The following is a 27,475-nucleotide window of genomic DNA, read 5'->3' on the forward strand; positions in this document are numbered from 1 at the left end:
CGGGGAGTTAGAGATGAATGGCTGTAGCTTGGAGGAGGAGGAGGAGTGTTTGCTGGAGACGTGATCAGATGTGTGTGTCGCGCTGCAGGCAGGTGTGTGTGTGTGTGTGTGTGTGTGTGTGTGTGTGTGTGTGTGTGTGTGTGTGTGTGTGTGTGTGTGTGTGTGTGTGTGTGTGTGTGTGTGTGTGTGTGTGTGTGTGTGTGTGTGTGTGTGTGTGTGTGTGTGTGTGTGTGTGTGTGTGTGTGTGTGTGTGTGTGTGTGTGTGTGTGTGTAGTGTCTCTACTTTAAAGAGTTCTCTCCTGCTGATGTTCAGGTGTATATCAGTATGTAGTGTCTCTACCGTAAATCACGTACAATGTGTTGAAGCGCTAGCCAATAGCAGCGCGAGTGACACATAGTGATGTCAACATGTTCCAGAACACAAACCTATAAAACTACAGGGAAGGGAAAACCCCCCAAAGCATCATATGGCGTCTTTAAAGTTTGCCATGAGGACAGTGAGTAGCGTGCTCTTTCTCTTGTATCACTTTGTATCTTTGTAACCCCCCGTTATAAATGCTTATCTGACTCTAGCTCTTTCTATGAGTTCATAAAATATGAACCACTCTGAGTTGTGATCTTGCAGCGATTAGACTGCTGGCAAGTTTTTTCATTTTCCTCTGGCTTCCCATTCATTACTGGGATGGAGAGCTGCTCCACAGCCAAATGTGTTTGTGTGTAGATGTAATCTTTGCACATGAGTGTGTGTGTGTATACTGTGTGTGTGTGTGTGTGTGTGTGTGTGTGTGTGTGTGTGTGTGTGTGTGTGTGTGTCTGCTGTGTGTGTGTGTGTATGCTGTGTGTGTGTGTGTGTATGCTGTGTGTGTGTGTATGCTGTGTGTGTGTGTGTATGCTGTGTGTGTGTGTGTATGCTGTGTGTGTGTGTGTGTGTATGCTGTGTGTGTGTGTGTATGCTGTGTGTGTGTGTGTGTGTGTGTATGCTGTGTGTGTGTGTGTCTGCTGTGTGTGTGTGTGTTGTGGCACATAGTGCAGCCGGACTTGGCAACGTCAAGCGGCACAGAGCCTCTGAGCCAAATACGACACGACACACCCAGCTGTACTCAGGGGTCGTGTGTGTGTGTGTGTGTGTGTGTGTGTGTGTGTGTGTGTGTGTGTGTGTGTGTGTGTGTGTGTGTGTGTGTGTGTGTGTGTGTGTGTGTGTGTGTGCATCAGCTGGTGGTGTGACAGGCGGCTGCACACTCTGTTGCTTCTGAATGAGCCAGGTGACAAAACATAAACACACACACACACACACAAAAGGCGTTTCACACTACAAGAGCTATTCACCGCTATTTAAAATGTTCTCACACTGGGATCTCCAAGAACTGTGTTTATCACAATATTATCATATGAACTACTAGTGGTGGAAAGTAACTAAGTATATTTACTCAAGTACTGCACTTAAATATAATTTGAAGGTACTTAAAGGAGAGGGAAAACCCTGGAAAGCATAACAGGGCCTCTTTTAAATCTTCTCTGTTTCCTCCCTAGTTACCGCAGGATGACCCGCTCTAACAGCGTCACCACGGCGGTTCAGGCGGACCTCGACGCCCCCTCGGACCCCCCGGAGCTCCCATCCCCCCGACACTGTGCCACCATGCCTCGAGAACACTCCCGAGACACCAACTCCTCTTCCTCCACCGTCAGCATCCAGGGCTCGGGGAACCACTACCACGCCTGTGCCGCCGACGACTACGGAGAGGTGGGCTTCGACCCGTCCATCCTGCCGCCGCCGGACCCCTGGATGGACAGCGTGGAGCCGGGGGACGGGGGGGAAACTTCGGCGGGAACTACTTGCGAGAACGTGGGGAGGTCCGTGGGGAGGTCCGTGTGTCCTCGTGACGGACGGTGGTTCCTGAAGCTGCTGCAGGCCGAGGTGGAGCGGATGGAGGGGTGGTGTCGACAGATGGAGCTGGACGAGAGGGAGAACGAGCTGCCGGACGACAGTGAGTCCAGTCAGGGAGGAGGAAAGAGTGTTTAGTCAAAGTCACCGTTATTGTCAATATTTCAGTTTGTAGTGTGTGTTCAGACAGAGAGATCGGAATGCCGTTTCCCACAATCCGACAGACACAATATATACAAAATAACAGTTACTTCAATATCTTTGGGAAATGTACATTAGTGCAAGATTGTCCATTTAACTACGTGTAATAAGATAAGATAAGATATGACTTTATTTATCCCGAAGGAAATGTGCCAGAGTTACGATAAAACATATGAAAACATATTTCAATAATGAAACTGTTCACTGAACACCGATATTAGGTCAATTTGTCCTCCTCTCCTCAGGCTTTGAGGGTTCTGGTATCCCTGGTATTGGACCACAATAGCTGCTTGTTCTCTCTCAGGCTCTCTGGCCTCCACAGACATACCGTGCATATTATCAATAACCACATCTGTCCTTTAGACACACTGGATAATGAACCCTCACACTCACACACTGAAGGGGTTTCTCTCGGTGCTCGCTACTTGATCTTGACGTAACACACACACACATACACACACGTCTGTTTACACACAGCTAAATATGTTTTCAAGACTGAGCAAACAGGCCTCAGGCAGACTGTATCTCTACCTGTCCTCACTGCGACTCACACAGAGTGTCATTGCGTATGCAGCTAGTGTACTGTTATGGTTACAGGCAAGATTATTCTCTCTCAGGACGAGCTGAGCAGGGAGGCTGTCTCAAGGTTATGTTTTCCTACATCCCACGCTTTCATGTGCACACACACACACACACACACACACACACACACACACACACACACACCCGGGAGCTGAAGACATTGTATCTGATTCATTATTCCTCTCGCTGTTTCGGATCCTATTTTCTTCATGTAGACTAATGCGTGCACCGACAGGCCCTCTCCACCGGGATGAGAGAGTCAATGGGACTGACACTGGAGTCGGGTTATGCAGCACAACCTTGTTTATCTCATATATCAGTCTGACATCAGGCATTGTGAGGGGAAAGGCATTATTATTAGGAGCAGAAGCTTGATTTGTACGTCTCTGTTATGCAGGACAGCACTTTTTTCTCTGTGTGCTGTATATGTGGCATGTGTATGTTTATTTAGAATTGCTATGATTGCATTTATTTGGATTTTAAATGTCATTATTTATTACAATACTCGAGGCACAGATGTAGCGTATCCCTTCGCCACAAATGCACCTCTCTGTTCGCACTGCAACATGCCTGCAGTATGCGGCTCTCTGAGTAATTGCATTGTGTCTGGTGTGTGTGTTGTGTGTGTGTGTGTGTGTGTGTGTGTGTGTGTGTGTGTGTGTGTGTGTGTGTGTGTGTGTGTGTGTGTGTGTGTGTGTGTGTGTGTGTGTGTGTGTGTGTGTGTGTGTGTGTGTGTGTGTGTGTGTGTGTGTGTGTTGTGTGTGTGTTTCTGCAGTCATGGGGAAGATCCGCAGTGCAGTGGGGAGTGCCCAGCTGCTGATGGCCCAGAAGTTCCAGCAGTTCCGGGAGCTGTGTGAAGAGAATCTGGTATGTGTCACCTCATCCTCTGCATGCTTCCCCGTCCGTCTACCCCCCCCCCCCCCCCCCCCCCCACACACACACACACACACACACACACACACACTGACATCATCCTGCACAAATCATCGTGACAGGCCTGCGCTCATTTGCTATGCATCCAGTGTAGAGCGTGCACAGCCTCTCTCTCTCAGAGGAGAGAACGTGCTGATCAGCAACAAGAGGATGTATTAACATGCTAATTTCACTATTGCTGCAAAAATGCACAATTTTGTCGTTTCCGTTAAATATTATAATTGTATTGCAGAACATTTCATTTAGCTGATGCTTGTTTTCCAAAGCGACTTCCAATAAGTGCAATAAACTACAACAAAATAGAGGCAGAAAGTACTAATGTGAACCTGAAGATTTGCATAATAGGGCCTATTTAATAAGAATGTGTTGAAGCAGCATTAACAAAACCAGGCATTGCACATAATAACTATTTAAAGAGTGCATTGTTATTTATCTATATATATAAAAAGCTGTCATTTGTATTCCTAATGACGTGCACCTTTTATGCATTTGTCTCACTTAAAGGCTAATTCTGCAACTTTTGGTAAAAATCAAATCATCAAATTTGCAATGATGAGATGTATTTAGATGCAGATTGTAATATTGTTCCAAAAATACACTTGTATTTTATCGTTTCCGTTAAATATTATAATTACATTTCATTTAGCTGATGCTTTTTTTCCAAAGTGACTTACAATAAGTGCAATAAAACATTACCATATTTACTCAGAACAACAAAATAGAGGCACAAAATACTAATATGAACCTGAACATTTGCATAATAGGGCCTATTTAATTAAAATATGCATAACGGTGGATACATGGATTGTTCTTAATATATTTAAAGTGTTTAAGTCATTTTTTGGAAAGGAAAAACTGATATGTTTTGGTCTAACTAAGGTGGATAGATCCATGCTTACTACTACTACTACTACTAATACAATATATTTACACTATAGTGCGTTATTTACATTTTTTTAAAAGCTGTCATTCCCATAAAAAATGACTTGCATCTGTATATGCATTTCACTCACTAAAAGGCCAATTCTGCAACTTTTGGTAAAATCAAGGTGTGTGGCGCAGTGGGTGGAGGGTTGGTGTTTGGATCAGGGGGTCACAGGTTCAAACCCCACTGCAGTCAGCATGTCGTTGTGTCCCTGAGACACTTCACCCCAAATTGCTCCTGTGAGGATTGCCCACAGTATTGAGTATGTAAGTCGCTTTGGATAAAAGCGTCTAACAAGTAATGTAATGTAATGTAATCAAATCATCACAAGTCCTCTTTCAAAACATGTGTGATAGGCATGTAAACAATGTGCGTTTGTGATCATGTGACCTGTGTGTTTACATGTATTTGTTACGCCTCAGAACCCAGACGCACACCCCCGCCCCGGCTCTCAGGACCTGGCAGGGTTCTGGGACATGCTGCAGCTCTCCATCGAGAACATCAGCCTGAAGTTTGACGAGCTGCACCAACTCAGAGCCAACAGCTGGAGACCTCTGAGCCCTCCAGACATTCAGGTGCCCACTCACACACGCACGTTCAAAAACATAACCTCATTGTTGTAACGGCAAATACATTTGTTTATTTGCTTCTTGATAAAAGCTAAGGGTAAAATGTTTGTAATTTATTTTGAAGTGTAAGTAAGTGTCCTGCTCCCTCTCCTTCCTGTTATGATTTGAAATATGTCGAGTGCAATTTCCCCATCTTCTACCGTTCTTGTTGGAAACTGTTATATTAATATAAAGCAGGGGTGTCCAAACTACGGCCCGGGGGCCAAATGCGGCCCGCGGGTCATTTTGAAGCAAATTAAAAAAGTATAATGGAGTACGGCCCACAAATGAAACTTGTATTGTACTTCTTAAATATATATGAAAACACATATTACACAGTAGTATTCATGTGTTAATGAGACCACTTTTCAAATAAATTCAGTCAATTAAAGTTGGAAACATTTTCTAACATATCTTAGTTGATAAGAAAAAAGCCCAATGACTTATTTACATAACAAGCTTGAAATACACCCTTCATATTTCTCCTTATCAATCTGAGGCTTCTGTTTTAAGGGATGAGCTGCCTACACTCACAAGCATCATGTACCTACATTTGATTGATTTTGCTAACTTATAACTTAACTTATGAGGCGATAAACCTCAGACCAGACCTTCGTATATTTTTCTGTATGTGGCCCTCGGTGAAAAAAGTTTGGACACCTCTGATATAAAGAAAACGCGTTCAGTTTGGACAAGACTCGAAGCTTCTATTACACGACACTAATCTCATTATGGGATGCTTTACTAACCCCGCATGTAATCTGCTGTCGTTACTTTACACTGTAAAAGATTCTCAGCTAGCATGCAGATGTTGTGCCGTTGCCTGCCTGACGTCACCACTGTGTCTGTGTTTGTTGTCGACAGTGAGCTGCTTTTGAGAACCTCTCATCCTGCCATGCACCGTTGGGGCCTCTCCGTCTCCAATGGTCACTTTTACCTCACGCTTTGGCCACCGCCGTGCTCTCTTACCCACACAAATGGCTGCCACTGTGAACGTTAACCTCATTCAAATGCATGCATGCTGCCGGCTGCTGCTCTCTCTCTCTCTCTCTCTCTCTCTCTCTCTCTCTCTCTCTCTCTCTCTCTCTCTCTAACCCAAAGCACTGTGTTTACCAGAGGTGCAAAGTAACTAAGTACATTTACTCAAGAGGTACTGCATTTGAGTTTCAATTTTTTCCTACTTTCTACTTCTACTCCACTTCAGTTCAGAGGTAAATGGTGTACTTTGACTCCACTACATGTATTTATCACCTTTAGTTACTTAACAGATGTGGATGAATGATGTGAAATATAATCAAGTGTTAAATCAGACTTTAGTTCCACCTTGAGTAAATCCACAAGCTACCCTGCAGTATACAAAGTCATTCAAACTAGCTGCACCTTTACCAGCTTTGAGAACACTTTAATGATCAATCATTATAAAACATATCATATATATTATTCTGAAATGGACCAATCTGCACAATGACTACTTTCACTGTCGCTACTTTCACTATATTTTGATGATAATACTTTTCTACTTTTACTTGAGGAACATTTTGAATGCAGGACTTTTACTGTAACAGAGTATTCCTACACTCTGGTACTTCTACTTTTACTCAAGTACAAGATCTGAGTACTTATACTTTTACTCAAGTACAAGATCTGAGTACTTCTACTTTCACTCAAGTACAAGATCTGAGTACTTCTACTTTTACTCAAGTACAAGATCTGAGTACTTCTACTTTTACTCAAGTACAAGATCTGAGTACTTCTACTTTTACTCAAGTACAATAACTTAGTACTTATACTTTTACTCAAGTACAATAACTGAGTACTTCTACTTTTACTTAAGTACAAGATCTGAGTACTTCTACTTGTACTCAAGTACAAGATCTGAGTACTTCTACTTTTACTCACTATCATTTTGAATGCAGGACTTTTACTTGTAACAGAGTATTCCTCCACACTTCTCCTCTTACTGAAGCACAAGATCTGAGTACTTCCACCCCGTCTGGTCATTAAGAGTTTGTCCTCCCATGTCCAGGAGAGAAGGATCCCCCCTCCCGTGCCAAAGAAGCCCCAGAAGGGCCACCCCCCCCTGGCTAGAGACCGCTCTCTGGAGAGCTCTGAGCGCCAGCGTGTGGAGGCCAGAAAGCGCCTGCTAGCTGCCAAACGAGCGGCGTCCGTGCGGCAGAGCTCGGCCACGGAGAGCGCCGACAGCATCGAGATCTATATCCCAGAGGCTCAGACCAGACTATGAGACTCTCAGATGCATGTCCTCACACACATGCCCTACACACTGTCCCTATAGCACCCAACGGTAACGCTAACATAACCACGTTTTGTGCGGACTTCCCAAAATCACTGTGGGCTCAGTCTGGATGAAGAAATGTATATTTACAGTATTTAATTTATTTATTTATCTATCTCCCCTCCCCTCCCCTCATTTCCTCCTCCCAGCTTTGATGTAGCAGTCCCTCCTCTTCCTCTCCCTCCTCCTCTTTCCCTCGCTGTCAAAATCTTATAAATCCCTTTTTTGAAGTGGCCTAACACGACAGAGAAAGCCAGGTGTAGCACAGCTTCATGTTGTTATGTTTCAGGTGGGCAGCGTGCAAGTGGAGTGTGTGTGTGTGTGTGTATGTAAACATGCCATCACACACACAAACACAACGAGTGATCAAATCAAACAAAAAAACACCTATTGACTTATTTATTGTTTATATCTGTTTAAAATTCCTTAAGGTAATTCTGAATAAATACGATTACATTACAAAATCAGCGTGTAAAACAGACTTCAGCCAATCGGGACGAGTTATGAACTACGGAAGAGAATTAGGGCAACAAAAAAAAGTCAGAATTCTGAAAACTAATTTGAACATCTTTCTGTTTTTGGAAAATCTCAGTATTCAGACTTTTTCCCCAGAATTCAGACTTTTTTCTCAAAATTCTGACTTTTTTCTCAAAATTCCAATTATTTTTCGCATAATTCCAACTTTTTTTCTCAGAATTCCAACTTTTTTCGGTACTAGGTAAAATTTTCCATATTTATAGGTAAAAAAACTCAATTTACCTCCTAACCCACTGCTCTGGCTTCGTAGCACCCCCCTCAGTAAAGGTACCTTCAGTGTTAGTGAGCGAAACAATCGGCCCTCTGTCTTGAAACAGGTTTTTCCAGCAGCCAGAGTCATAAGGTCATAAGGTCAACAGGTCATCCTGCGCTCCTCAAGGTGAGGCGGAGCTGTTTTTGAGTCAGGAGCTGATTTTAAGCCGAGTGCCACGAACATAATCTGTGTGTGTGTGTGAGTGATAACAAGAGAGTGTGTGTGTGTGATTCATTTGGAAAGGGCTTCCTCTTCTCTAGGTCAGAAGATTAAGGTAGCAGAATCAACTAACTGGAAACACCGCCCATCATTCACACTGAGCAACAACATACGAATATAACACACGCATGATGACACTTATATTATTTTATAGACAGGTTTAATCCTTCTCTCATATTGCATTTAAATTATTCTGACTACTGCTTCAATACTGGTAGGTTTGCTCTGTTTTATTAGAGGTTTTTGGACAGTTTTGAGACTAAAGGACAGTTTCCTCCTCACTGTGTTCACCTCCAAACCAAGCAATTATCAGACAAAAGATATCCGATTTGTAATATTTTGTATTTGTGTTTTAATTTATTATTTCGGGAAAACAATGACTGTTTAAAGACATTGTGGTTATTATGATAATGCACTGACGACAAGGCCCTCATACTGTGTTTTTATTTATTCTGCAGCATGTCTTTTCTGTTCCAGTGATCAGCCTTAATTTCTAATATGATAGTCGAGCACAACAGCAGTCTCAGGGGAAGATGTGTGTGTGAGTGTGTGTGTGTGTGTGAGTGTGTGACCCATGGCTTACTGTATATAACCCCTGTCACCAGAATAGGCCATGATCTTTTAAAGAAAAGCACCCATGCCATCTTTTTAATGAACATCTCAGCCCTTATCGAGCGGTGCAGTGATGACGGATTCCTGAAGCTAGCATCACAACGGGATCTTACCATTGGATTTCAGTATATCGCAGGAATTAGCCACACGTTTACGATACTTTCACGTTTTGTTCAGCAGGATAATCTCCACATATTAACACGTTGTGATATTTAAAGTGTTAATTGCTATCGCCAGAAGTATAAAAGCTAACGCTAGGCTATAAACAAACTACATCACGGTCGCACGGCTGCACACCGCTAAGCTAAAAGCGGCTAATGTTTGTTAGCAACCGCCATTCTTACATTTTGAGTATTTACTGACGTAGGAGAACAAAACGTGAAAGTGTCTAAAACTTGTGGTCTGAAACTGCAGTTTGGATGTTTTTGGCACCTATGGGCCACCGTACAAAAACCACTGACTTCAAAAGAAGCAAAGTGGTAAAATGCTAAGTAATTCCTGGGTTTTCGGACTCATTCCTGCACCACTCAATCACTACTCATGTATGTAACAAGGTATTTCTGTCAGCTGCTTGAATGTGGAGACAATCCTGAGCCAGTTTACCCCCACATTATTGTTTTTAAAAACAGAAATGCAGGACGTTGGTGTGAAGTCCAATCCTCTGTTTTGATCTGGGAAGAGTTTTGTGCCATTTGGATAATTCTAGGTACGGATATATATTCCTGTCCTTATTTAACGGCTTCCTGATTGAGCGGCGTTTGTGAAGGAACTCAAGTGATGAAGTGTGGTATAATTTGTATTTCCTTTAGTTAAGTATAGAGAGGATGCATAATTAATAGATCAAACCTAATGCCATTTTATGTAGACGAAGCTCATTTGAGTATTTTTTTACTTGTATTTGAATATGTCTGTCAAAAGGGTTGACTTCTTATTTATGTTTATTATATTAACATATCAATATAACACTCCTGGTATAGCAGGGAGGTAGAATGTTGGACACGCCAGCACCCCTGAAGCTTGTGATGTAGTTAAAGATTAAACATTTGTACATAAATGAATGTTTCCCTATGTAAACTAAAAAAAAAATATATGAATATTAAGCAGATATACATTTTGTATTTACACTGTTGATGTTATGGCACGTGTATGAGCTCTTATCAGCATTAAAACAAATATATCATTGCCAGAACTTTGTCTTTCTTTCTCTGGGTGTTTCTCAATGTCGAGGACGCTTCCTTGGTAGGACATGTCCCTCCGAGTCAGGTCCTTCAGAGTCAGGCAAGAATCCTTCCTTTCATTCAGGTGTGCGTCATATGCGAGGCCCCGCCTTAAATCTTCCGCCAAAGATTTTGGAAATTGGTCCGTGCGCAAAGCATTGTGGGGATTTTAAGACCGCGGAGGATACATCCTCGATATTTCCCGCAACGAAGGTTTCAGTCCTCGGTAGAATTACAAGCATCCTGGACATTGGAACAGTCCTTCGGCGGGATTCGATGACGTAGCAATCCTTGAAATAGTGGCTCTGGAGGATCCTTCCTCGACTTTGAGAAACACCCTCTGTCTCCCCATTTGTAGACCCTGTGTCGACCTTTAACCTCAGAATTTGGGCTTTTTAAACTAATGGTCAGATGTCAAAATGTTTACACGTGGCCATAATGCTCTTCCATAATAAACAAGTGCTCTAATGCCATGCATGCAGAATGTATGCCAGTTGATAAAGTCTTCCCTTAGCTGAGAGTCTACCACTCATAGACTATAAAGCAGGGGGGTCAAACTCAAATACACAGTGGGCCAAAATAAAAAAATGGGTACTAGTCGAGGGCCGGACTGGTTCAATGTTTATTGCAGAACTTATTGAAATGAACTTATTGCACATATTAAACCTGGAACTAACAAAGCTTAAATGATTGCCTATAAAAACAACATTAAATAATCAGTTGCATTCATTTCTTATGGCTCCATCTGCAGCTTCTCCTGAGTCATTTCTTATGATCACATTTTCCCACAGGCCAACAACAGCTTCAACAAAACTATTTCCCTCAAAGAACAAACCAAACATGCCCTGTTGTCGTGAGAAAGAAAGTGCAGAAGGAAACATCCATGTAAACTCAGTGTGCTGCTCTGTGATGCTAGTTCAAGCCAGATACTTGGCATCTCATCTTGGGTGCAAGGTCATCAATGTTTGGGGTTAGGGTCTGAGCGGAGGAAACCCTCAGGATGGAGTGAAGGTGTGCGTGCAATATACCGGAGGGCCAGATCTAATAGTAATTAGAAATGATCCTGCGGGCCAAAATTAAATCCACCAAGGGCCTGATTTGGCCCCCGGGCCTTGAGTTTGACACATGTGCTATAAAGGCATTCTATATTCAAAGGAACTAGTTAAAGAACAGCATTTATTTGCTGATTTCAAGCCTACACTTTTGATGTTATGACACGTGTATGAGCTCCTATCACATTGGACAAAATGCTGCTCCAAAAACAAGTAAAAAATAATATTAAAACAAGATGTTTTGGCTGGTAATAAGTCAAATAATCTGCCAATAGATCAAGTGAAAATGTGCTTGGTAAGATTTTGTGAACTAAAATGGGATGTCTAGATAAATCAGAACTTGGGAAATCTTATTTTGAACTATATTTTACCATAAAAATAAGTCTTAAATGCTTAAAGGTTTTTCTGATGTTAGTTGGTGAGTTTCCAAATGAAATGTAACAGAAAACTTGTTTCATCTGAGATCCAACTCAGAAGAGTTTTTACTTAACATAAGATGGATTGTCTAAAAACAAGACCCTACATCTCACTGCTACTTCTTAAGTTATTATGTCTTATATCAAGTGTAAAGACGATATTAGGCAAACAAACTTGGCACGATTTAAACGTTTTTGTAGTGAAACAAACATATCTTTGCCAGAATGTTGTCTTTCTTCCCTTGTCTCCACATGTGTTTCCAATTGGAATATAATTAAGCAGATTACAAGGCCAGCCTGGTGTGTTTTCAGGGCTTTTCCCTCTTCCGCAGGGGCGGGACCCCGTAATTATGCATCTCTTCTGGCCTTGGTTTAGCCCGACGCTGCTGTACGTGCAGCTCCTGGTGATTCGTCACTCACACATCAGTCGGGGAGGATGACCTCAGCGACCAGAGTTCAGGAGGAGGAGGAGGAGGGGGGGGGGGGGGGGTCTGCGGAAATGTGTCTTTGTATAAAGTCTGACTCAGGGCCACCATGGTGGGCTTCAAATGCCCACTGAGTGCCTGGAGCTCTGTTCAAACCCTGATTAGAGTCCCAGAGACTTGACCTAACCTCTAACGGCCCACAAAAGGTGGAGGAGTGGAGAAGCATCTGAGTAAAAGTAAGTATTTAGGCCATGTTGGAAGAAGTACTCCCTTTACTTAAGTTAAAGTACAAATACTAAGTCCTGATCACTCCCTAATGTTTGTATTGTTCGTATTTTTTACTGTTTTTATGGCATTTCGGACAGACAAACTTAAGATGTACAATTACTATGTCTTGAAAAAACACTTATTGTTTGCTACCAAATGTTAATACAAAATATATTACACACAAAGAAGTAATACAGTACAAATACTATGGTCTTAAAGTACTCCACTACAAGTAAAAGTCCTGTTTTCAACATTGTAATTAAGTAAAAGTACTCATTCTGCAAAGTGGCCCATTGCAGAATTATATAAATTACTATCAGCTAAATGTACTTCAAGTAGTAAAAAAGTACTAGAATTATGCAGAATGGATCTTTCCACAGTATTATTTTATCACGTTTTTAAACATGTAAGAGCATTTTAGTGTCGTCGTTTGTCGATGTGTAATTGAAGGTTAAAGTCCTGATTTTAAAAAGTACTCAGGATTATATGAAGTACTTACTAAGTACTTAAAGTAGTAAAAAAAAGTACTCGTTATGCCGAATGGATATTTCCAAAAATGTATTCTGAAATGTGCAGAATGAGTACTTTTTGTACCTTTAAGTATATTTGGATGCTAATACTTTTGTACATTTTTAAATCAGGGCTTGTAATGGAGTATTTTAAGACCATAGTATTTGTACTTAAACGTCTTCCACCACTGAGGCACATGTGTAAAGTGAAAGGTTGTGTGTGTAAACAACAGATCCCATTGAGCCATGGAGCCTCAGCAGAGGAACAGCTGTCCTGATGGCCTTCAGAGAGCAGCGCTGCGTTGTAAACTGACTTACATCGACTCCATTGAGATGCAGGAGCACATAAAGCCCCGCTGGCAGGAACTGTTGACGTCTGCCGTTTGCTGGTGCTAATTTATGCAGGATTATGCTAATTGGCGGGAGCTGTTGTAGAGCCTCTCACACACAGAGGAATGTCTCTGTAACGGTAGTGTGTGGAAAAGCATGTCAACTAAACTGATTCTGACGGTTTATTTACTGACTCGACACACCTTATCCTTAAGTGATGAGTCAGTAAGCTTAAAGAGGCCCTATTTCCTTCTCCTGTAGTGTTCTTGAACATAGTGACATCCCATCCTATTGGCTAGTGCTCAAAAACATTGTACGTGGTAGGCTAAGGGGCGGGACATGTTTATCAATCACACAACAGGCAGTATGAAGAGCTTTTTGAACATTAGAGCTTGGAGAAATGTCACAGTAGAGACACTACATACTGATATGAACATACAAATGTCCTCTTTAAAGTATCTTCTAGATTCCCACCTTTAGTAAATACCACACGGTGGATTCTGAGATGTAGAAAAACAAAACTTTATTTGAATCCCATGTGACCCCTATTTGCCACAAGCATTGCACAGTATGAAAAAAGAAATCACATCATTGGGCATCATGTCACATTAACTATACACATGGTCCTATAATACATGGAAATGTTTTTTTTGGTGATTTCAGAAAATGCTGTCTTTGTCAGCAAATGCCGAAACAAAAACATCTGTAGTGTTTTAATGTTACAGTCCACTGGCCGTCGTTTCTCCGCTGAGTGATGGGATGGAGGCTCAGACTAAGAACCTGCTACATTGGTCATCTGAAATATCCCTTGATGGGAAAAAAAAGAGTATAAAAAAACAAACAAAAAAGACAGCTAAATAACAAAATAAAAACTATACTTGTACTCATGAAAACATTTACTACAGTAGTGAATATGTTTGTCATAGATGAAGTATGTTTAAGACACTGAGATGACCTTCCTCTGCCTTTAGTGTGCAAACAAACGAGGCAAACCGAGCATGAACTCATCTGTGAAATGTACAACAGTAAACGTGTGCGGACGCGACTCTAACTCCTTCTCCGCTCCCTAAAACGATATAATGGAAAGACGTAAGACAGGCAGCATTTCTCTGATAACATTTTTGGTCCCTGTGTGCAAATAAGATACACATGTAGTAGATAACATACGCATGTATTTGAAATTAATAAACAGCCAAGGCACCTCGATACAGTCAATAAAAAACTCATCAATTTGATTGGTTTACCAAAAATAGAATGATCAGGCTTTCGTGTGGATTTGATCTGCAGATAAAGTCACTGAGGAGACCCCCAAGTCACTGAGGAGACCCCCAAGTCACTGAGGAGACCCCAAGTCACTGAGGAGACCCCAAGTCACTGAGGAGACCCCCAAGTCACTGAGGAGACCCCAAGTCACTGAGGAGACCCCAAGTCACTGAGGAGACCCAAAGTCACTGAGGAGACCCCAAGTCACTGAGGAGACCCCAAGTCACTGAGGAGACCCCAAGTCACTGAGGAGACCCCAATCACTGAGGAGACCCCAAAGTCACTGAGGAGACCCCAAGTCACTGAGGAGACCCCAAAGTCACTGAGGAGACCCCAAGTCACTGAGGAGACCCCAAGTCACTGAGGAGACCCCAAGTCACTGAGGAGACCCCAAGTCACTGAGGAGACCCCAAGTCACTGAGGAGACCCCAAGTCACTGAGGAGACCCCAAGTCACTGAGGAGACCCAAAGTCACTGAGGAGACCCCAAAGTCACTGAGGAGACCCCAAGTCACTGAGGAGACCCAAAGTCACTGAGGAGACCCCCAAGTCACTGAGGAGACCCCAAGTCACTGAGGAGACCCCAAGTCACTGAGGAGACCCCAAGTCACTGAGGAGACCCCAAAGTCACTGAGGAGACCCCAAGTCACTGAGGAGACCCCCAAGTCACTGAGGAGACCCCAAGTCACTGAGGAGACCCAAAGTCACTGAAGAGACCCAAAGTCACTGAGGAGACCCAAAGTCACTGAGGAGACCCCAAGTCACTGAGGAGACCCCAAGTCACTGAGGAGACCCCAAGTCGAGACACAAAGTCACTTTCTTTCCTCTTGTTCTGGCTTTAAGACACCAGCTGTTTGGCCTGCAGCTCCATCTCTGCAGCCCGTTTCAGGGCAACATCCACAAGGAGCTGGAAGCCACTGAAGTCCTGTGTGAGGTCCGGGGGGGGTCGGGGGGGGCGTGTTGAAGAGCCCGCTGCGGGGGCTCAGGTTCCCCTCCATGCCCGTGAGCATGGTGGTAGTGGGGGGGGGGTTTATGGCTCCCTTCGTCATCCTGGCACCGGAGCAGCGCCTGAACCTGCAGCAGCTCAGAGTTCATCATCGTCACCGAGGGGAGGGGCTGCATCGCCGCGGTGACAGTGGTGTGACAGATGACAGACGGGCGAATGGGGAAAAGAGACGGAGACGGAGACGGAGACGAGGAAGTCGGAGACGAGGAAGGCGACGTCATCTTCCTCAGGACTCCTGGGGGGTCGAATATGGAGGGGCTGAGCACCCGCTGGTCGTAGTTCTCCTCCTCCGGACCCCCTGCTGGGCTGCCGTGCTTCGGAGACTGCGAGCTGTCGGAGAAACTGTCCCCCCCTTTGCTGCCTTTCCGTGAGATGGTGAACTGGTTGGGGTCTTTGCCGTCTTTCCGCAGCATCTCTGGGAGGAGCCGCCGCCGAGCGTTAATGAACCAGTTGCACACCTGCAGGAGAGAGAAGAAAACACGCTGTGAGAAAAGTGCACGGATCACTGCGGACACATGCAGGTGCACTACCCCCAGGTAAAGAGTCACACCTGGGGTTTCAATAGAGGAATCTACACTGCGTACACTAGAGGCATGGATCTCACAACATTAGCTTATATAATGTATATTTTGTATATTTTATATTTAATGCTATTTTATTTCTATTGAGATGTTTTTCTTTTAATTTTTATTGTACAATGCCAAACATCCCAAATTGGAATCAAAAAAGTACTTATCTTATGGCTAATGTTGGAGCTATGTATTGCTTTATATTATTTAATAGTTACATATCAATGTTCTTGCTGTTGTTGTTTAAAAGTAAAATTGTGATTCCTGCTGTAGGAGCCATGAACTTACAAAGTGGTACATTGTGTTTTAATAGCTATCAGGTTTGTACTATTGTTGTTGTTTAGGTAATGGTTTGTAATATCACCCTCACCCTCTCTTCCACACACACAGGTGTTTATAATGAGTGCCGACCATGTCCACATGCGAAAACTACAAACCCTCACTGAGACAAAAGAATATAGAAGCAACTGAATGACTAATAAAACAAACCACTTTGTTAGCTTCATGACTCCTACACCTACTCTAAAAAGAGACTCAAAGTAATCTCCTTTGTGCCGCTGTAATCTCAGTGTCTCTCCCTGCAGGCTAGTTGTAACTGGCTCACAGAGACTCCACCATGTAAATGACTCTGCATTGTTCCCAGACAGCTGGGATGGAGGGAGGGAAATTCCTGTCCTGGAAACTGAGCCAAACCCACAGCGAGGGAAACGAACGGGAGAGAGTTTACTCACGGTGTCTCACACTGTTTCAACACCAAGCTGCTTTTGGATGACCTTCAACTCTGTGTTTATGTGTCATGTTGTGTTTGTCATCTCGACAGGAAGTGATTCAGTCCCTTGTGATGTTATGAAAGTGTGTACCTGTAGTGTTGAGAGCTGAGTCTGCTTGGACAGCAGGGCTTTCTCCTGCTCCGAGGGGTAGGCGTTGTATCGGTGCTCGTACAGCCAGTCTCTGAGGATCTGCACCGACTCTTTGGGTAGATTTCCCCGCCGTTTCCTCTTCCCGTTGCTCCCCGAGCTGGACGACAGATCCAGAGGCGCGTCCACGCTGTCCTCGTCGTCCGTCTCGCTGCCCGAAAGCATCATCAAACCTGAGCGAGGAGAAAACACAGCATGAGACAAAAGGATATGGATCCTCTAAGCGCTGTGCCGCAGCCATTCACCAAACACAGGCTGTCTGGGAGGCAGCTGATGTGTCAGAAGCAAGCTGTCAAGTTCAGCCATGTGATTCATATAAGGAGCGAGGAGGGGGAGGGGGAGGAAGAGGGAGGAGGGAGGAAGGGGGGGGGAGACGTCACAAAGGCTGGTCTGATGCTGTGTCAGTTATAAAACCTGCCTCAACAAATACAGCCCGTTTGACTCAAAGCATGCTGGGATAAGTAGCCAGGCTGACCACAAGAAACAGTCCCTGCATGGAGGAGATGTTGTTTCAGAGAGAGGCAGCACTGAGTTTCTTATTTCATTTGGAGTAATCAAAGTCAATCATGATCAAACAGGATTTAGGCCTTTTGGATTACACTGAATGGAAAAGAGAAGGAGGGGGGGGGGGGGGATAAGCCTTCTAATTAACTGCTAACACTTTGATCAGATTTTAAGTCAGGCATTTAGGTTAGTGTTCCTCATATGGTATAAAAAGACTTTTGGATCATGTTATAAAAAGTCCAAATGGCACAACGTAAAAATAAGCACTTTTTCTGTATTATTATTTGTTGTTTGTCACTTTTACGCGTGTCTACAGGCAGTTTACAATGAACAGCAGCACATACGCCATTGAGAGAAGGCAGAAAGTAGATCCAGAGGCTATTTATTCCAGTGTGCTCCGAGGCAAAGTAGTGGGAAAGCAGTCAGAAAGTTCCCAAAGTGTGCGCGGCCAACAGGATGAGGTAATTACGCAGCAGGCTGGAGGAAGGGGGAGGGGAGACCTGTTGCAAATCAGCGTCTCCAGACTAAACAAAAGAACCAGGGCTGCGTGCTTCTTTGTATGCAATTCAAAAGTTTCTACACGCAAAACAGTGAGTTCTCCACAAAACTATCTCCCTCTGAACTGTCCTGCTTTCACACAATGGGCAGAAAGTGAGTTTTAAAGCCACCAAGACGTTGCTTTTGTGAGTTTAAACAACTTGTAAGGGGCTTTCTATTGTGTGAGCTCTGCACCACGAGGTCCCTGAATGTAACTTCCCACAATGGGGTCAGGATGAACACTAGCCTACTTTCGGATTTGGAGACATTTTTTTAAAACAGAAAAGGTGTTTCTGCTCGGAAGACAGTTTAAAGATGCTAGCTATCGATGTATTAGTGGAAATGTAACCCTGCAAACTCCTAAAAACTCACAACAGTCAGCAAACTTTGACTCATAGCATCACTTTGCTCCAACTTCGATACAAATGTAGCCACTTAAATCTGCGTTCAAACTAAAATAAAACCATTCGTTTATTCCAGTTTTCACATTTTACGCGAGCTTTAAAGTTAGCCTAATCACAAGACGACAAGAATGACAGGGAAAACAACACACATGTCGACACAGCCGTGTGTTATTGTGTCAAAACGTGAACAAAACCCAGGTAGAGAAGCAGAAATAATACACAAACCTAGCTTAATGCACTTTTGACAATGCGCCAGCACATGGCAGAAAAAGCCCCTGTCATGTCTGGAGAGGAAACAATAGACTGCATGGTTTGCATATGAGGGGAAACGGCTCTGTTATCCCCCTCTCTCTGCTTATATACACTCAATTCCACTTTATTTCACTTAAAAAGCTTCAAACGTACCTTTTTTCGTCTTCATCTCGGTCCAAAAATGCCCACTTTTTCCCGGTGACGCGCAGAGGGAAATGGTCTTTGTGTGGTGTTTCTCCTCCAGAAATCCACAGCGTGTATCCGAATAACCGAGAATCCTTATTCATGAAAAGGCGCGTGTTTCCCCTCCGGTTTTCTTTTAATAAACCTACTTTGTGCTGGCGGTTACCTGAGATCTGTGCGTCTCTCCAGCCCCTCTCATTGACTGTGTTTGATCCTGGCTGACAGCTATCTTTGACAGCTGCGTGACTCAACCAGAGATCCTCCCACCAAAACCTCTGACATCAGCATGGTGATCCACTGACATGGATACAGTCTGTTCCTGCTGCAGACCCCCCCCCCTAACAAGACGCCATGTATATTAAATTATGAACCGCAGAAAGACGTTGATTTAGGCGGGCACAATGACAACAATAACAACAACAACAACAGGCTGCTGGAGGAGCACTGCGGACCTCGTGGTGACATATCACACAAACCGGTGTAAAACACTCTATCATTGCTACAGGCGATGCGTTTTTAGCAGGCTGTTTGGTGTTTTGAGTGCTAATACGATTAGCTCTTTTCTTTTTGATCTCCCTTCAGTATTTCTGCACATCATGCAGAATTATCTACTGCATTTTCGTGCTTTTTGCAATATTTCCAGTGTTTGTCATCTTAAAACCCGTTTAATCACCATTTAATCGCGGATTTATATCATGTGCACAATACTAATGTGAACACAACTGCACTTTCCTCTCTCATGTTGACACTATATTAGCGGTTATCATTGTATTGCATCCTTTGAGGGACTGAATCACGGTTATCTTGTTGCAGATTGTGATTACTCTCCTGTTTGGTATTCAGCAGGCTAATACCAATTAGCTCTTTTTTATTGTATTTCCCTTCAGTTTTTCTGCACATCATGCAGAATTATCTGCTGCATTTACGTGCTTTATTCAGTATTCCCAGTGTTTATGTCAGGTTAAAATCCATTGTATCACCATATAATCGGGTATAACAAGGCATTATATCGTGTTTACCATCATAATTTAAATACTACTGCACTTGTCGGTCTTATTTCTTAGCGTTTATCGTTTTATTGCATCCTCATAGTGACTGAATCATGTTTCCTTGTGTATTTGTTGTTGATTATTATGATAATCTAACCGACTGTTGCTCCAATTTCTCGCTAAAATGAACAATAATAGCTAAAAAAAAAAACTAAAAACAAAGAAATACGGTTATACGGTAGTGTTATTTGGAGCCAAGCGTCCAGCTGGAGGTTAGAGCAGCGGTTCAGGTTTCTAAAGACAACAGAAGAAGGATCAATGCTCTCATTTGTATTCCCCGCACAGCCCTGCGGCAGCTGCTGCTGGAGCCTCTGCAGCTATCAGACAGGAGTCGGCTCTATATGTGGGGAAATGGCGCCCACGTGTGGCTGTTCGTGGTACTGCACCCACTGCAATACCATTTGATAAACACAGGACGCCCTCTGGTGGTTGTTGTTGTGTAATGCAACTCAATTTGACGTTTATAATGAACAATACCTACAGGCCTAAGGTAAACAAAAAAAGAGAGATAGTTTGAAATAACAAAACATCACCAAAAAATTATATTTCGTCCACTTCTGAAATAATAAATTGCTTAAATGTCTTCACTAAAGAGGCCCATGTCATTATCTAAGTAAAGAGGGTGACTTTAAAAATGTACTGAGTTACAATTACTAGTTATCTTAAAATGTTTTATCTAATCTGGGGATAAAAACGTAAGTGTATAATGTAAGACAACAGAACAATGTTACCTTATAAAAGAAGAAACCAATATATTTCCTACCTACTGAACAAATGAAGCAAAGAAAGTGAACACCATGAAGCAGATTGAGGCAGTAGGCGTACAGATTCACACTTAAAGTATTACAGAACAGTTCTTGGTTTTTAATTAAAGGTTTACTCTAAAGCTTCATAACCGATTGAACAGCGGTAGCTTATATTAAGCCCTCACAGTGATTGTGTTTCGACCAGCTGAAACAGTCAATGTTATAAATAGAGACTGAGCAGGTTAGGCATGCAGCGGCCTGCTGTTGTGCCAAGCGCACATATTTTGTGCCATTTTTGGTTTAGTATACAGCCTCTGACTGTCTGAGAGGCTTAAAGACACAGCGAGAAAGAACACAGGAGAATTTGCCCTCAGAAGAATAGAGATTAACTTGGGAAACTTTGCTATTTTCAGACCAAACTAAGAAGGAATGCTTGTATACCAACACTTTACTGCAGGCAAAACTGTGTTTAACACTTAAAATGATTATTATATTAATACGTTTTTAGTGTTTTATAAGAAGGGCTAGATCTAATTGTATGGATTTTAGTTGTAGTACGAGTTAATTGTGTCTAGAAATACATTATTTTTCATTATTAGTTCCCCCTAAAGTCCAAATATGAACTAATGAAACGTTTTTCTCAAAGTTAATTGAGTAATTAGGAGGTATAATGAGTTTATTTAGATTATTTAACGTCCTTTTCATACTTTCCAAACCTAATTACCTTTGCTTTTGTCCAAATGTACGTTTTAATGGCCGTTTTTATATGCTTATAAAAAACGTTTGCCACTTTCTTCCCCTATTTTTGTGTTTTTTTTGGTGCTATTTCAAGGCATTTCAGTTTTTCACATCATCCTAGAAATCAGTGGACTGTGACACATCAAACCCCTCACATTAGTGGAGAGCTCAAACTCTGACGCACTGACCTCAGATTGGAGAGCTGCGTCAACGCGCATACCAACAGCATGAAGGCAACCGGAAGTTAGGCTGTTTAGATTTTCAAAATAACTTTGTGTATATAGCACTTTTCATACCCAAAGGTAACTCTCAGTGCTTTACAAACCAAACACAGAGACAATTAAAACCAATTCTTATCTCCACCTTCACTAGAGTAATATCTTTGATAAAAAAAACACTTAACACAGGACTCATTAAAACAGGATGAAAACGTATCATACATTTACAAAATTAAGAAAAAATGACGTGTGACATATTTGTATGCATTTTATTTTGACAACCAAACGGAAATAGCATGTGTTTCATGGTGTCTAACTTGACCCAGTTGATCAGACAGTGTTTTGTTACGGTTAAGTCTAAAATTAGGGAGGCGCCCCAACAGCAAATGACGCAACAGTCTAAACCTGCTCGTCTGAGTGTGAATGGTGTCGGGACTCAGGACCATGGAGACCACAACTCCGCTGTTGTTGATGTCATGGAGGGTATTTTTAGATGTTGTTGTCATGTTTCTGTAACAGCCGTTCAGTATAAAGGACTCCTTCAAGATGCAGCTGTACAACAGTGCGCTCACACACTACCCGAGGTCGTCTCACAAAGTTACCATAACTTTACTGACTGGGTCTGAGCGACTGAACTCCTCTGACGCACAAAAACCAGGATTTACGCACCAAAGCGCCACTTCTCCAAACACTGATCCGGTGAGAGACTCTTCCGCAAAAATGCCTGCGTTTTCCTGCTACGAAGCTTCATCAATGAGGCCGGTTTACTTTACCTCCACTGCTGAGATATCCATCCGCAGACCTGATGGAGTGGAGAGGTCTGTGCCTCTCCATGTCGTGAGGGAAACCAAGACCAAACCTCCTGTCTCTCCAAATGGTGACAGTTTCCTGTGTGGTGACTCTGATGTGATTGAGGACCTGATAGATCATCTGAGGAACGGCAGGGGTGAGCTTTTCTCTGACTGCAAACAGCTGGTTCGAGATCAAACGCACCACATCTGCAGAAAAGACAACCGGAGGGAGTTTGGGAATTCAAGCGAGGATGACACCGTTTCTCAATCTCCTGTCAGAAGCAATGGATGGTCCTTTCATGAGGAGGAAGTAGTTCCCTTTAGAGAAGATCCTCCTAAAGACCTCATCCTGGATGATTTTAAGGATCTGAGCAATGGCATGCCAGCATCCGATGAGAAACGGGGCTTTGAGCTCAGCGTCCTACAGGACTCCCCTCCACAGAAGCACCAAGAAACACCAGAAACAGGCAACAAAGTGACCCGGTACCTGGCCGAAGTGGAGAAACAGAACAAGTATCTCCAAGGGGAACACAAGTACAGGTACCACATCATTCCAGATGGCAACTGCCTGTACAGGGCGGTGTGCAAAGCCACCTTCGGGGACCAGTCGAGGCACGGGGAGCTCAGGGAGCAGACGGTGCACCACATCGCCGACCACCTGGAGGAGTTCAACCCCATCATCGAGGGAGATGTCGGGGAGTTCCTCATCAACGCGGCACAGGATGGCGCGTGGGCCGGATACCCTGAACTGCTCGCCATGAGCCAGATGCTCGACGTCAACATGCACCTGACGACAGGGGGGAGTCTGGAGAGCCCCACCGTGTCCACCATGGTGCACTATCTCGGGGAGGAGGACGTGTCCAAAGTGTCCATCTGGCTGAGTTGGCTGAGTAACGGGCACTACGACGTCCTGCTGGATAAGAGTCTCCAAAACCCAGAGTACGAGGAGTGGTGCAGACTCTCTCAGATGCAGAGGAAACGAGACGAGGAGCTGGCGAAGTCCATGGCCGCCTCGCTGTCCAAAATGTACATTGAGCAAAATGGATGTGCGTGAGAGAGTTAAAGGACAGATGATCCTGCTTGGGTTCTAAATGCTTGAAATTATTTTTTTATAAGGTTTATATCATAGGGGGGAAAGGAAGTGCAGTGCACATACTTTGGTTTTGTATAATGCCGACTTATTGGCAGTGGTTTGAAAGTGTGTGTGATGGTTTGGGTTATGTTGGACGCGTATTTATTGGCCTTTTGTTGGCAGACTGGATATTTTTCTATCATGTTTGTGCTTCATAGACAGACAGATCTAGTTTGCTTTGTGTCTCTATAGCTACTGTTTAATACTCTCTTTTGCACAAAAGTCACATCAGACAAGTCCAGAGAGTTTGAGTTGTGCCTATTGTTTCTATTATTCCAGTTTCTTTTTCTAGGCTTTTGACAAAATATCACAAATAAAGTTTTGAGGAAACCTGATTGGATGTCATGTTTGATTTCAATGCTTCAATTCTAATCCCAAACGTCATCTTGGATGCTTTGCTGTAATGGGATCCTTATATTACATTAAATTACAGCTATCACCCTCGTCTCCTGCTGTCTTTATAACATGCAGTGACTCAGGAGCCATTCATTCAGGTCAGGCTGCAGGATTAGTGACTGGTTTCCTACGCAGATCACTTCCGATGAGTCAAACCTATATCGAAAGTGCAATATCATAGCATTCTTTTGCTCCATATTTAACTTTTATGGTAACCATCTGGCTTGCTTTGGGAGTCACAGAAGTAAAAAAACATCTTATGTATACTTATTTCCTCTTGTATTTGATATTGAGGTAATCCAAAATGAACAGAGTAATCAGGTTACTTTACTACATAAGTACATTTTTAATTAACCTTGGCAACTCGGATGCAGTACAAACAAGCTGGAAAAACAACATTGAAACCATTTTTTAATTAATTTACACATCCAGCAGCTACAAAGCAGTTATCAATTAGCATTAGCATCCATTTAAAGTCTGGTTTCTGCCTAATATCCTCTCTTTAGGTCACTCCTGAGGACATATCCTGCTCACCATGGAGGACTCAGTCTGCTGTTTCACTCTGAACAGGTTTTCCCCTTCATGATTTAAAATGTATTGAATTTAGGCCTGTCTTCATAGTTGCTGTCCATCAGTAAAGTACATTTTCCTCAACTATTGTGGATTAATATCATATGCAGTGATGGAAGAATTATTTCACTTATTAGCTTTTTACTTTTTCTTAATGAACAATATCAATGCAGGGCTTATTGTAACAAAATATTCTAAGTCTAAGCAATTTACTCCATCAAAATAACAAAAGATCATAATTAAAGGCAATCATAACAATTATAGTTCATAAAAAATGTAATTTGTGTAAGAGAGTATGTGTTTATCAGTGATCTCAATTATCTCTCTGGCCATCGCGACGTTCGGGACGAATCCTGATGGGCCGGTACCGAAGTGGGCCGGTCGGACGAAGTGGGCCGGTCGGATAAGTCACTAGCACCAAATGTTTAATGCATAATTATTATGTGTGTCCACCTCCTTTCTGACGTTTATTATAAGGCCAACCCTCTGATAGCGTTTCACTTTTCCTCCACTAGGTGGCGGTGTAGCCTCTCATATACATTTAAGCAGAGTGACTTTATTATAGAAGGAAACTGTGTAAAACTAATATCAATGTATTATCCTACAGAACAGTACAGTTTACAAGAAGAGATAATATCTGATCCTTTTACAACAAACAACATATGCTCTTTTTAGGTTTTTACAAAACTGTAAACCTGCTGTCGTTACACATCATGTAAGAGTCCCATTTACTTTCACACAGGTCTAAATAAAGACTGTATTTGATAAGTGTTCTGCCATGACGGAAATCACTGTAATCCTGCTAGTAGTTATCCCAAATTATTTAGAAATGAAACTAATCTGATTTATTTGTATGTAACTTTAAGGGAATACAGTTACCTTTTTTTGGTACCCTGTTAATCCCGTTACCTGAAATACATTTGTCTGCTGTACAGTTATGACGTCACCCTGCAGTCATGTGGACTTCAGGGGTGAAAAAAAAAAAAGTTTGTTTCTTTTTTCTTAATGCAGGAGGAGAGAAGGAGCCTCTTCCTGTTTCAGAGCAGAGGTGAGAGTGGACCGCAGTCCTGGCTCACACACACACACACTCACACTCACACTCTCACACTCTCACACACTGGGAGCAGCAGAGGAAGTCAATGACAGACCACCGGTGTGTGTGTATGTGTGTGAAGGAGTGTGTCGGTGAATGAGTCCACATCACAGAGATAGAGATTCACCGCGTGTGTGGAAGTTACTTTCAAACAAACCGGGAGAAGATGTCGGGACACCGGGTGCAGTTCGCCGACCTTCCCCCGAGCAAAGGCAGCCCCAAATATCACAGTAAGTAGTTTTTATTACCCCGGTACGAGTCATGTGTGTGTGTGAAAGTCCCGGAGTTTTTGGCTGTTTTCACGGGTTCCCCCTCTGCAGCTGTCACAATGTGAAAGTAACCAGAGTTGTAGAAGCCTAATACAGGGTAGTAGTAAAGAAGAGTTGAATATGTGTTTTATTTCATGCTTATCTTATTAGCTCTGGGAAACACAGTTGTCTCCATTAACCTTGGATTACATGATAATACTTCTCAAAATGGCCAAGAAAAATGAATAAATGTTAGATTTTCTTCTAATTCTGAATGCATAACTTGACATATGTGCTGCCTCATGTGTTTGATGCAATGTAATACCAGTTTCACATTATTTTCTGCTACTTATATTCCATATTATATTCCTTATGCGTGGTTTGAGAATGTAGTGATGACCCTCACCTGTCTCTCCATCAGTGGAGACCCCTCTGCTGCCCACTTATCTGAAGTGGCAGATGCCCTTTACTAACTTTTCATATCCTGACTGAGTGTAATTCTCCTCGTGCTAGGTAATGCTCACCTTGAGATGCATTTAGTGACCCCTACAGTCTGTAAATGTTACATGTAAGTGGTTGTTATGTAGGAGCATTCAGGGCTTGCATGCTTTTTATTTAAGTGGTGGTCTAAAGATGTGACTGTGGACACTTCTGCTGCAGTGTATAGTGTGTAAGCTGATTGACTAGAACATGTATATCCCACTATATTAATTTCCTACTTTTACTTCATTATGGGCTGAGTATCTACATTTTCCTCTTAAAGCGTTACAGTTCTGACATCACCCTGCAGTCATGTGGACATTAGTTGTGAAAAAAGTTAGTATTTTTAATTATTTAAGTGGTTGTTAAGGATGTGACTGTGCATGCTTCTTCTGCAGTGTACGCACTACAGCACGAGACACGGATAAGCTGATTTCAGTAACTAGATCATGTATTTCCCACAATATAAGTATATTCAGTCTCCTACTTTAACTGTATCATGTGCCGAGTAGCCTATTTGACATAACCCTGCCGTCACATGGACATTACATGTGTATTAGAGTTAGTATTTGGGATGTTAGTGGTGGTTTAAGGATGTGACTGCATGCTTCTGCTGCAGTGCATGCACTACAGCGTGAGACACAAGAGAAGCTGAGCACATCTCCATAGCGACAGCTTGAGTGACAGGACACGTGAGGAAAGACGCAATGGAAAATTGCCAGTTTTGCTGCAAAGCCCTCCGGAGTACAGTGTGGCGCCATGACAGCGCATCTGCAGTTTTGGGATGTATTTGTATCTATGATGGTGGCAGTTTTGTGTGTGTGTGTGTGTTTGGTCTGACACTAGTGTGCATCAGGGGGAAAAGTGCTGGGCTCAGGTTGTATGCAGGACATGATGCAGCTTCAGCAACATACACCACACACACACACACACCACACACACTCTGACTCAGCTCATCCTCTCCTCATACAGTGCAAGTGACAGTGGGGTCAAGTTTCAGTCTCTTCTTTCTCTCTCTCTCTCTCTCTCTCTCTCTCTCTCTCCCTTTGTAAACCATTTACATGCACACACACACACCTATATAACACACTATAGGACAGGCACACAACTCAGAATAGG

General features: G+C 42.8%; 4 protein-coding genes across 4 annotated transcripts in view; 3 read left to right on the forward strand and 1 right to left on the reverse strand.

The window, feature by feature from the left end:
* dlgap1b (discs, large (Drosophila) homolog-associated protein 1b) overlaps positions 1-10,228 on the forward strand; it is a 107,417-nt gene extending 97,189 nt beyond the window's left edge. The window contains 4 exon segments of the mRNA XM_034150269.1: positions 1,531-1,985; positions 3,441-3,532; positions 4,946-5,098; positions 7,158-10,228. Of these exon segments, the coding sequence (XP_034006160.1) occupies positions 1,531-1,985; positions 3,441-3,532; positions 4,946-5,098; positions 7,158-7,373 (916 nt within the window). The 3' untranslated portion in view covers positions 7,374-10,228.
* A 3,539-nt stretch (positions 10,229-13,767) lies between these two features.
* Positions 13,768-19,133, reverse strand: tgif1 (TGFB-induced factor homeobox 1). The gene is given in 5 exon segments (XM_034149228.1): positions 13,768-15,466; positions 15,468-15,549; positions 15,551-15,987; positions 16,959-17,188; positions 18,866-19,133. Coding segments are annotated over 5 exon segments (870 nt in total). The 5' UTR covers positions 18,882-19,133; the 3' UTR covers positions 13,768-15,361.
* A 2,848-nt stretch (positions 19,134-21,981) lies between these two features.
* Positions 21,982-23,904, forward strand: LOC117497278 (OTU domain-containing protein 1). The gene has a single exon (XM_034149214.1). It carries the CDS (start codon positions 22,193-22,195, stop codon positions 23,489-23,491), a length of 1,299 nt encoding a protein of 432 aa, XP_034005105.1. The 5' UTR covers positions 21,982-22,192; the 3' UTR covers positions 23,492-23,904.
* A 1,722-nt stretch (positions 23,905-25,626) lies between these two features.
* Positions 25,627-27,475, forward strand: part of si:ch211-285f17.1 (sickle tail protein homolog) — a 115,148-nt gene continuing 113,299 nt past the window's right edge. The window contains exon 1 of the mRNA XM_034149143.1: positions 25,627-25,858. Within this exon, the coding sequence (XP_034005034.1) occupies positions 25,795-25,858 (64 nt within the window). The 5' untranslated portion in view covers positions 25,627-25,794. The remainder of the gene's footprint in view (positions 25,859-27,475) is intronic.

This window comes from Trematomus bernacchii, unplaced genomic scaffold (genome assembly GCF_902827165.1).
Source record: "Trematomus bernacchii unplaced genomic scaffold, fTreBer1.1, whole genome shotgun sequence".
Classification (NCBI taxonomy): Eukaryota; Metazoa; Chordata; class Actinopteri; order Perciformes; family Nototheniidae; genus Trematomus; species Trematomus bernacchii.

Excerpts from the sequence above, each read along its gene's own strand:
- LOC117497278 (XM_034149214.1), top strand. The coding sequence starts at position 22,193 with ATGCAGCTGTACAACAGTGCGCTCACACACTACCCGAGGTCGTCTCAC.